This window comes from Salmo salar, chromosome ssa11, assembly GCF_905237065.1.
Source record: "Salmo salar chromosome ssa11, Ssal_v3.1, whole genome shotgun sequence".
Lineage (NCBI taxonomy): Eukaryota > Metazoa > Chordata > Actinopteri > Salmoniformes > Salmonidae > Salmo > Salmo salar.
In genome coordinates, this window is record NC_059452.1 from 6930549 (window position 1) to 6942262 (window position 11714).

General features: G+C 43.7%; 2 protein-coding genes across 5 annotated transcripts in view; one reads left to right on the plus strand and one right to left on the minus strand.

The window, feature by feature from the left end:
- The window catches only part of LOC106561909 (serine/threonine-protein kinase BRSK2), a 168563-nt gene extending 161795 nt beyond the window's left edge, over positions 1-6768 (plus strand). For 2 of the 4 annotated variants that reach the window (XM_014126249.2, XM_014126251.2), the window contains one exon: positions 3730-6768. In XM_014126249.2, coding sequence (XP_013981724.1) covers positions 3730-3998 — 269 coding nt within the window. In that variant the 3' untranslated portion in view covers positions 3999-6768. The remainder of the gene's footprint in view (positions 1-3729) is intronic. The other 2 variants (XM_014126250.2, XM_014126252.2) reach the window with 2 other exon arrangements.
- Positions 6769-8758: 1990 nt separating this feature from the next.
- Positions 8759-10010, minus strand: LOC106562022 (ankyrin repeat and BTB/POZ domain-containing protein 2-like). The gene is made up of 5 exons (XM_014126549.1): positions 9941-10010; positions 9650-9828; positions 9284-9389; positions 8975-9077; positions 8759-8825 (listed from the first exon to the last, which is right to left on the minus strand). The coding sequence occupies exons 1-5, from the start codon at positions 10008-10010 to the stop codon at positions 8759-8761; spliced, it is 525 nt and encodes a 174-aa protein (XP_013982024.1).
- Between the last annotated feature and the right edge of the window lie 1704 nt (positions 10011-11714).

The following is an 11714-nucleotide window of genomic DNA, read 5'->3' on the forward strand; positions in this document are numbered from 1 at the left end:
TCCCAAGTAGAATATTTCTAATCTCCCATTAGCTTTCACCCTACCCAGCTAATTAACGATTGAGAAAGAGAAAGAGTTGCATACAGAGAGTCAGAGACCGAGCTAGAGACAGACTGACAGATGGGTAGAGAGAGAGAAACAGAAAGTCTGTAGAGAAGCAATGGAAGCAGACTCCCCCCACCCCTTTTTGAAATCCATGGACTTTAAACATCCATGCAAAGTAAGAGTAAGACATTCCATTTGAAGCATTTGATTCCAAAATGCAATATATCTTACCATGATATGGGCTAGTGAAAAAATAGACGTGATTTTGTTGAAAATATTGCAAGGTAATTTTATTTTAGAGAGACAAATAATCATGTTTTGTGGCAAAACGCTGTATAACCACCCCAAACCACAGAACTCCAAAATAAAAAGTATCCCGATTGGGTTTTAAACAGTTATATGTAAAGTGCATTTGGAAAGTATTCAGACCCCTTGACTTTTTTCATTTTTTTTTGCGTTACAGCCTTATTCTAAAATTGATTAAATTGTTTTTTCCTCATCGATCTACACACAATACCCTATAATGACAAAGCAAAAACTGTTTATAAATTTTTTATTTTTTTACAAATGAATTAAAAATAAACTGAAACATCACATTTACATAAGTATTCAGACCCTTTATCAGTACTTTATTGAAGCATCTTTGGCAGCGATTACAGCCTTCTCACTGGGCACAGACGTCTATTCCACGTTGGTTCAACGTAATTTAATTGAAATGACGTGGAACAACGTTGATTCAACTAGTGTGTGCCCAGTCGGTTGAGTCTTCTTGGTTATGACGCTACAAGCTTGGCACACCTGTATTTGAGGAGTTTCTCCCATTCTTCTCTGCAGATCCTCTCAAGCTCTGTCAGGTTGGATGTGGAGAGTCGCTGGACAGCTATTTTCAGGTCTCTCCAGAGATGTTCGATTGGGTTCAAGTCCAGGCTCTGGCTGGGCCACTCAAGGACATTAAGAGACTTGTCCCGAAGCCACTCCTGCGTTGTCTTGGCTGTGTAATTAGGGTCGTTGTCCTGTTGGAAGGTGAACCTTCGTCCCAGTCTGAAGTCCTGAGTGCTCCGGAGCAGGTATTCATCAAGAATCTCTCTGTACTTTGCTCCATTCATCTTTCCCTTGATCCTGAATAGTCTCCCAGTCCCTGCCGCTGAAAAATATCCCCACAGTATGATGCTGCGACCACCATGCTTCACTGTAGGAATGGTGCCAGGTTTCTTCCAGACGTGACGATTGGCCTTCAGACCTAAGAGTTCAATCTTGGTTTCATCAGACCAGAGAATATTGTTTCTCATGGTCTGAGAGTCCTTTAGGTGCCTCTTGTCAAACTCCAAGCGGGCTGTCATGTGCCTTTTAAAGAGGAGTGGCTTCTGTCTAGCCACTCTACCATAAAGGCCTGATTGGTGGAGTGCTACAGAGATGGTTGTCCTTCTGGAAGGTTCTCCTTTCTCCACAGAGGAACTGGAGTTCTGTCAGAGTGACCGTCAGGTTCTTGGTCACCTCCCTGACCAAGGACTATCTCCCCCGATTGCTCAGTTTGGCTGGGCGGCCAGCTCTAGGAAGAGTCTTGGTGGATCCAGACTTATTCCATGTAAGAATGATGGAGGCCACTGTGTTCTTGGGGACCATCAAATTCTGCAGAAATGTTTTGGTTCCCTTCCCCAGATCTGTGCCTCAACCCAATCCTGTCTCGGAGCTCTCAGGACAATTCCTTCGACCTCATGGCTTGGTTTTTGCTCTGACATGCACTGTCAACTGTGGGACCTTATATAGACAGGTGTGTGCCTTTCCAAATCATGTCCAATCAATTTAATTTACCACAGGTGGACACCAATCAAGTTTTAGAAACATCTCAAGGATGATCAACGGAAACAGGATGCACCTGAGCTCAATTTCGAGTCTCATAGTAAAGGGTCTGAATACTTAGGTAAATAAGGTATTTCTGTTTTTTATTTTTAATACTTTATTTTAAATATTTTTAATTTGAAACAATTGCTAAAAACCTGTTTTCACTTTGTCATTATGGGGTATTGTGTGTATATTGATGAGGGAAACCTTTATTTAATATGTTTTAGAATAAGGCTGTAAAGTAACAAAATTATGAAAAAGTGAAGGGTCTGAATACTTGCTGAATATACCGTACAGGCAACTATAATGGAAAACTAAAAGATTTTAAAGCTCACAGATATCACTCATCGGTCAGACACTTTGACCCGCAAACACTCCAAGCCACTGTTTCCCTAATGAAATTCTCACTCGATTGGCAAACAGCAAAACTACCAGCCTGAGCCTCCCTCACTACACCCGATGACTCTTAACCTCACCATCAACGCACTGTGGTGTCACTAATGCACAGCTCTCCGCGTGTGTCTGTGTGTGTGTGTGTGTGTGCGTGTGCGTGCGTGCGTGTGTGTGTGTGTGTGCGTGCGTGCGTGCGTGTGTGTGAGATCCTTTGCATGGCACAGTGTGTGTTGGGATGCACACTAGTGTTGATGCAAATGTCCACTTCACCTTCCATTTCATGGTAAAACACATTGTAGACCATCAATAACAAATGTCTATGTAGCACAAGAACAATGGTAAGTGATAGCAAGATGACATTGCGTAAGTATTTTGTGTTTGGTCAACAAAAAAACACCCACCTAATTAACTTTAAAGGGACAGTTAGACTGATAGATTTCAAGAAAGTTTGGAGTAAACTTGTATATGCTTGACTCTCAGTGGAACACTAAGGCACTCCCAGACCCAGATCAAGCCTGTTACTGGATTAAACAGCACTTTCAATTTAGGACCCCCATTGTGCATGCTTTTTAATCCAGGACTAGGCTTAATCTGTGTCCAGGAAACCTCTTACTTGAAATTGATTGTGTGATGAGTGATGTTATTGTGATGATGGCATGTTGTTCACATTGTCTGTGTTTGTCTGTGAGCACTGTATGGACTCATTCTAAGGTATGCTTTTATTGTGGTGATTAGGATAGTTACCAGGAGCTTGGAAGGCAAGACATTATGTTTTGTGGTACTCTGAAATGCTGCTCGCGTTCCCATCCTCTCCTCCCCCCTTTCTTAAGAAAGAGAGAAATTGGGCATACCGGCTTTTGTTACAGGCCTGCTCTACCACTTCCTATTTCTACTAATCATCTTCTAATCAAGACCTTGACTAGCTAAATCAGGAGTGTTAGAGCAGGGCTGGAACAAAAACCTGCACTCAGTAACTCTCTTGGATGCAGATTTGACCACCCCTGCCCCAAACCTGGTATTTTTAGTAATCACCTTTCCAGAGCTCAAGCTAGCCCTCCTATGTCACCACTCTCACCCAAACCAGGTAGAACAGAGACTCAAAAGCCCACTGGTTTTATGTGAACCCTACATTTTTTAATAGATTACTATTGTTCAAACGTTAGGTCTCCTAACTTAGCACTTTAATACTGATGCACTGATCGCCTCAGCCTAGAGACATTATTAATGTATATACTAACAGTCTATCACATATAATCAAATCCTCTTTTTTTTACCATAAACGTGGCTTATGAGTCTCCTTTCTACCTCCTGGAACATTACCTCCAGTCCTTTCCTCATCATCACCCTCTCCTTCCCATCACCCTCTGCTCCTTCCTCCTCACGTTAACCCCATTGCTCATTCGTTGTTTGTTCTCTCTTTTTTTCTTTTCTTCCCATCTGTGTACCTAGGCAGCCCGTTGAGTAACTTCTTTGACGTAATTAAACAACTTTTTTCAGACGAGAAGAACAGCCAGGCGTCGCACAACTCCCCTGGCACGCCCGGCACACCTAGCCCCGCCCCTGCCAAGCATGCCCCCGGCAGCAGGCGAAACGAGTCATGTCCCCCGCCCACTCAGCCCCAGCCCACCCAGCCCGCTGACTCTAAATGCCCCCCGCCTCCGGGCAAAGACAAACAAACAAAGATGGCCGCCACCAGCCGGACTGGGGAACAACCTTAAGACCGGAGAGAAGTAGCTAGCTCTCTGTTGCATGACTAGATAATAACCACCTGTTATCAGGTCATTCAAAACCCAATACAAAACCCACAAGAGTGTGTGAGAGATGAGAAATGAAATGAGAGATGCTGCTGGTTTCTTTGCTTTAGTCAGTAGGCTTAGTGTGTTTGTGTCTCGAAAAAAATCTACTTTTGATTATCGCAGAGATAAACTTTTGTACTGTATAATAATGGAATGACTACAATTTTAGTTTAGCAATCGATCACTGATCAGTATTTGACAATATTAAGTACCACATGTAGCCATGTTTCTTTTCTGTTCCTCTACCCTCTCGTCCCTTTCCCACGCCGTGGGGTGTGTGTGTGTGTGTGTGTCTCCTCTGCTCTGTGATGATGGCTTGACCTTGTCTCTACCACCAGGGATCATCACTAAAACCTATTAGAGAAACAAGATGGAGGACAGTGTGTGTGTCCCAACCTGGGGCACTTTGTCAACAACGGGAGTAAGTGAGCCAGAGACGGAGGACAAGAGAAAGACTTCACATACTTCACACTGCTGTCCCCCTCCTCCCCATGCACCCCTCCTTCTTTCCACTTGCACACACACACACACTTACACTAAACATTAGAGTACTAGAGACTGTTTCATCATCGTGACAGACACCCAGAGACATATTAGTCGAAGAGTTGGAGAAAAGCCTTAAAAAGACAATGATGTTTGTCAAACCTATACTACACGCATCCTCTCTCCTCCTTTCTCTCCTCATTGTCTATCCTCCTACACACACACACACACACACACACACACACACACACACACACACACACACACACACACACACACACACACACACACACACACACACACACACACACACACACACACACACACACACACACACACACACACACACACACACACACACCTGGGGGATGTAAAGACTTGCGCACAAAGACGAATGGAAGTAGAACCACTGGCTCCTATGAAAGTTTGAGAGAGGTGGCGAGACTCTTGGAAGTTGGATGGACGTTGGCTGAACGTTGGCTAAACGTTGGCTGGATTGTAATTCTTTTTAATGTAGTCCTTCTTTGTGAACTACAGGATTTTAACACTTTAGACTTCTTCAGACTCTGTGTCATTGCTGTAAATGAAATGAAATTGAGTTAATTGACTTTGGGTGGGCATTTGGGAGGGAGGGGTACACAAATGAATGATCTATTCTGTTGTACAGACTAACTATGTTCCCATATGTACAACGTTTGTGTAGTTGTGACATTATGTTTAGCTAAGAATTGTGTTAACTTATCACTATATTTTGTGTTTTCTACTTGTTCGACGTGATTTATCGATTAAATGTTGTATTTTATTTTCGGTTACCTTTTGAGGGATGAATAATTTCAGGGTTTTATTTTCTTCCATTTTGTTTTGTTTATGATCCTTTGAATTATCTGCAGGATTCAGACAACAGTGGACATAATTATTGTGTATATTTGTTTTCCCTTATTGTATTTTTTGTCATGTTTGTTTTAATTTATTCTGGGTTATTTATGTAAATGATGGAGAAAATGTACTAGATAATTTAAAGATAGTTTTTTTGTCATGTTTAATTTATTGATCATTGAGAATTCTCTAAATGTTTTTGTGAACATTCATTTTTTTCCAGCTTCGATGAGAAAGCTTGTAATATATACATTTGGCAAATGATTTACGGTGATTTAAGAATGTAGACTAGTCTGAGAGGAACGAGCCCTCTGTTGATAATAATTGTGCGTTCCTTCTCGTTGTGTGTGTACGACGACAAAGGCAACACTCCAGCCACTCGCCTTGTAAATACAAAAAAATTGCTAACAAACTTATTTAAAAAACCAAGGGGATTCCTACTCTTAGCTTTTACCTTGTATTGTCGTTTGCATGTCCAACATTTGTCTTTTCTTTGCATGTAGTTGTTGGAATTGTTCTGTCCCTTTTTCCCCCTTTCCCCCTCTTTCTTTCTTTCTTTCTTTCTTTCTTTCTTTCTTTCTTTCTTTCTTTCTTTCTTTCTTTCTTTCTTTCTTTCTTTCTTTCTTTCTTTCTTTCTTTCTTTCTCTCTTTCTTTCTTTCTTTCTTTCTTTCTTTCTTTCTCTCTTTCTTTCTTTCTCTCTTTCTTTCTTTCTTTCTTTCTTTCTTTCTTTCTTTCTTTCTTTCTTTCTTTCTTTCTTTCTTTCTTTCTTTCTTTCTTTCTTTCTTTCTTTCTTTCTTTCTTTCTTTCTTTCTTTCTCTCTTTCTCTCTTTCTTTCTTTCTTTCTTTCTTTCTCTCTTTCTCTCTTTCTCTCTTTCCTGTCTCTTAACTTGTTTCTCTTATTTTTATTTTCTCTCACCACTTCGGTTGTTTGTTCGTCTTTTGAGTTCTTTCTCGCAACCTCCCTTCTCCTTCCTTATACTACTGTGCACATTTACCGTGCAATGCATCCTCTGCACACACACACAGTTACACACACACACACAAACACACACACACATACACCGTTTCTCTCAAAGAGAGACCTGATACTCTGGTCATGAACTCTGTCTGGTGTGGGAATTGGTATCAGAGAGATAAAATAAAGCAATACCTATTATTGTTATTCTTTCTATTTTGTACTATTGGGTAACCAGGCCACACAGGACGATGGACATACAGTAGAACACAACACCAGGAGCGCTGGTATTTAGCAGGAAACCACTGGCAATGTATCCCCTTGTGACATAACTGTGAACAACTTCAGTGCAAAAGGAAATAAATCTGTTGACTTTGGAATTGTGTGGTGGTGATTTCTGATTTTAGCCTATACACTTCCATGGGTGCATATTATTCTAAAAGGGGCTAATATGAGCAAAACGTTTCACATACCGTATGTACAGTAGAATAAAATATTCAGAGTTCTGTTATTACAGTCCAATATCTATCTCCCCTAGTTCCATCCACACGAGAGAGGATGGACTTTAGTAAGTAACAGCAGCCCAAAAATGCTCTAAATGTTTCATTTCTTGCCAACAGGGTCTCAGTACCTGTTATTATATTGGCGGTATAGCCATAAACCTTCATCGTATTCTAGATCAATTCCAGCCATAGTACGTTGCATCCATTTCCTCTCTTAAGCAATGGACCATTTCTAGATTTCCTATGTCAGTCCTGTGGAACGAGTCCCACACATCACTAGATGGCAGCAGTACTTCTCCAGTTATCCATTGATCCTCCTTCCTGCTCACTGGGCTACATGAGGAACTGATGGTGAGTTTGCGTTCAACAACTGCAAAACTCTTTATGCTTCTAGCTCTAACTTTTGGCAGCACCTTCAGTTGTCCTTTCACTATTTGTGGCACGTGTGGCAAGAAGCTGCTCACTACCCTAGCTTCTCTAACCATCACACTGAAACTAAAGTAACTGTCTTAGCAGTACCTTGGGCATTCACAGGGGCAGAGAGAGCAGGTTTGAGGGCCTGTTGGATCACAGTAAAAGTGTTCTGTCCGGTGGCAGCTTCACCTAGGCCCTGCCTCTTCTCTCCTTCATGACAGAGTACCATTACCAACCTGTGCTGGCGACAGTGGTGACATCACCGCACTGCGAGATACTACGCTACACTACACTGGTTTTTTATCTCCAGGCCTGCTGGTATGTCTGTCCTTCTCCCCACATGGGGTCCATCTCAATATTTGAATGTGGCCTCATCCCCTTTCCTTCCCCAGAACTGACATTTAAGAACAGATATAGCTACTTGGCTTTCACTTGTGTAGTTATTTCACATCAGTACAGTTGAAGGAAACAAAACAATGGAAGAACAAAGGAGCCAACTATGACTACTGAAATGCAGCCAGTGGCTTACTCTCTGCAGGGAGGGTAGAGTAAGAGCAGCCTGTGGACCAAAGTGACCTCCAAATCCTCCAGGAGGAGAGAGGAGTGTCGGTCCTGACATGGTCCACTCCGGGGCTCTGTCTTTGGAGGAAGCTGGTCCTGACAGGCCCTTCCCAGGAGCAGCCTGTGGAAGTTATCTCTCTCCAGGAGCTGTTCCATGTGCTGCAGGAAGAAACCTTCACAGAACCTCCTGAGCTCTGCCACCCCGTGATCCTGTACAGAATGGGAGAGAGAGAGAGAGAGAGAGAGAGAGAGAGAGAGAGAGAGAGAGAGAGAGAGAGGAGAGAGAGAGAGAGAGACACACATATTACAATGATACTGATGCAGGCACCTCTCACACAGGCACACTTTTCGTCTTTGATGATCATTATAATGGATTGCATGTACTAATTTCAAGGTGCAGAAAACACACAGATAGCATTATGACATAGCTTTAAGCCTGCTAGGGACTACCTTTCATAATAACAAGGTTTGAATTCTTACCCTAGACAACAAGTAGATGCTGACAGCGTTGTCCAGGGTGATACTCTGGGAGAGCAGGATCTCACACTGCCTCTCTAGCACCTTCAGCTGGAAGAAACAGACCACTGGCAGCAGCTGCTGACAGAGGAGCAGAGAATACTTCCATCACAAGTCACCACTCCAAACATTACACCTTCCCAAAGTGCTTACATTTTATGAATGACCTCCACTATGTTGTCTTCCCACTCCTCAATGGCAAGTGATAGTGGGGGCCATTCCTAAAGCTTAACCACTGTGGTAAATGTTTGGATCAACAATGGGATGTATGAATGAAGTTGTATCAGTGTAAATGAGGATGCATTTCTTACCTCCATAGCGTCAGCGTGTGACAGCCTCAGCCCTTCAGTCCCTCCTTCCTCTGGAAGGTGCTCTATGTGATGTCAGAGATGTGTATGGTGCTGGTGTCGGACCCACAGAAACTCAGCAGGGACCGAAACCTGAAAGAGACAAAAGAGACTTGATAACCAACTTGTGGACACAAAAGCACAGGCTGCCCTGAAAACACTAGAGCCTGCACTCGAGGTCATACTTGATGATAAACATCACACCTGCCACCTCAGGTGTGAGGAGGGAAGTGTTAGCTCACCTTTTGGAGGCAGACATGAGGAGGACCCTGTGGGAGTAGAAGGGACGGCCTTCCACTAACAACATTACGTCAGACATCTCTGGGTTGTTCAGGAAATGAGCATCTGGTGGAGGAGAGAGAGCGAAGTGACGTTTACACCGTTTAGAGTCAGAAACATACATTGAAATACATGTACACAACTAAGCATGATTTACACAAAAGTTGGAGTTACAGTTGCTAAAATGTAGTGAAAACTCGGACCCTAAAAATCGGAACAATTAAACAGACTGTAGTTTGTTCCATATCGAGAGAGTATGCCGGTCTTCATACCTAGCTGCGTGGAGAGAGTGAGGTCCATCTGAGGAACAGAGGGAGTAGGAGCTGAGCCGTAACAGTGAGAGAAGATGGCTGACAGTCTCTTGGTTATGGCATAGTCCTAAAGGGACATAATCATGTTCAGAAAGAGTTGTGATTTTATATAACAGACATTGTAAGTGTGCTACCCATTTTATAACAACTGATTTGAGAATTCTTAGATGTTGGATCGATTTCTGATTCATACTCTGCTTTTGGATTGAGGTTTCATTGAACATTTACTCACTGAAAACTGTAGTCTACATGGTAAACCCAAACAACACCGACTGAAGGAGAAATTGGACTGCAAGGTCCAAGTCATGGACTGCAAGTCATGGCTACCTTGCTGGTTGCAAGCCTGTTACACAAGAGAGGTAGGGCGGGCGAGACCAGCTCCTGGCAGTAGTCCTGTGGCCTGATAGTGGTGAAGTCTCTGAGGAGAGAGAGGGTCACCTCATCCCTGGACAGCTGCTGGGCTACATGGAGGGACTCCAGCCACACGTGGAGCTTCCAGGGGACACCTGGGGAACAAATAAGGCCACAAATTAGGATCCCAAGAGATGATTTACTTAGGTCAGTCATTGAGAACAAAGTCTCAAACAACCTAAAGTGGATCAAATAATATTTCTGTGCTTTCGGAATGCAGGGACTGTTCCAAGGTGCGTAGCTCCAGGTGGGCATAGGCATCCTCCCTGCTCTCCATTGGTGCCCAGGGATCCTTCGTGTACGGACTGACATGGGCCGGCAGGGAAAGCTCACCTGTACATACAAAATGTACACACAAAAATACCTGGAACCAAAAATGGTTCTACCTAGATCCAAATAAGGTTATCCTATGGGGACAGCCGAAGAACTCTTTTGGACCCTTTTTTTCTGAGTGTAGTAATGGAACATTCAACCATGTATTGCCCTGACCAAAAGGGGTTTTAACTAATACCTTCTGCCCAGATGTTTGTCCGCCGCTGTGGTCGTACCTGGAGGAGAGCCCGGTCGGCCCTCCTCAAGCCCACCTCCAGGTATCGACGACAAGCAGATCGCCACCGGACCCCGGCTCCCCGGTATCGTCTCGGGCAGAAGGTATGGCTGTCCACCCGGGATCTGCCACTCCGGGTGGACTCTTGCAAACTGTCGGCCCTTTCCCCATTTATCGGCCCTTTCCCCATCTCCAAGATCATTAGCCTAGGAACTCTTTTGGAATCCTTTTTTTCTAAGAGTGTAGTAACAGAGTAGTAATGGAAAATTCAACCATGTATTTCCCTGACCAAAAGGGGTTTTAACTAATCTCTTGCTTTCTCAATTACAGCCCTACAAGCCACAAAATAAGTCATCTGTGCAGTATATGACGCACATACACACCCCCAAATAGAAACACCCCTTACAGGGAGGTTTCCAAGAAACACAAATATAATACATACATGCGCACACACACACACATACTCCCACACACACGCGCGCACAGACTCACACACACACACATTGTGTGAGATGGGTATTTGCTGACTCCCTCATCTTCTACACAATGGAAAAGGCACCAAAAGCCAAAATCCAAGCCAGGATTGCTCTGCTCTCTACAGGCATAGAATGCAAAGTTCCCTCCCCCAAGCCACCAGTCTTACTCAGCTATTTATATGAGTGTGGGAGAGGGCTGTGTATGATGTACTGATGTTGGATGACTAAGGATGTGTCCCAAATGGCCCCTTATTCATATTATTATCAGGTATCAAGGTAAGACCCAGATGTAGACCGTGTCAAAGTAACAATGTTTATTACAACAACAGGGGCAAAGGTACACAACGACAGGCGGGCTCAGGGTCAGGTCAGGCAGAGGTCGGTAATCCAGAGGTAGGGCAAAGGTACAGGATGGCAGGCAGTCTCAGGGACAGGCAGAGTTGTCAGGCAGGTGGGTTCAGGATCAGGACAGGCAAGAGTCAAAAACCAGGAGGACGAGAAAAGAGAGACTGGGGAAAAGCAGGAGCTGAGACACAAACCGCTGGTGGGCTTGACAAACAAGACGAACTGGCAACAGACAAACAGAGAACACAGGTATAAATACACAGAGGATAATGGGGAAGATGGGCGACACCTGGAGGGGGGTGGAGACAATCACAAAGACAGGTGAAACAGATCAGGGTGTGACACTATATAGTGCAATACTTTTGACTAGGGCCCATAGGGCATAGGGTTCTGGTCAAAAGTAGTACACCATATAGAGAATAGGGTGCATTTGGGACGCACTTAGGAGAGCATTCAGAGAGATCCTGATGAACTGAACCCACATCTACTGTCCACCCTCCGCCCCATACTAAGTGGATAAGCCACACAGACAGACAGACAGACAGACAGACAGACAGACAGACAGACAGACAATTACACAGTCACACCCCACCCATCTTCCCTCAAACCACAG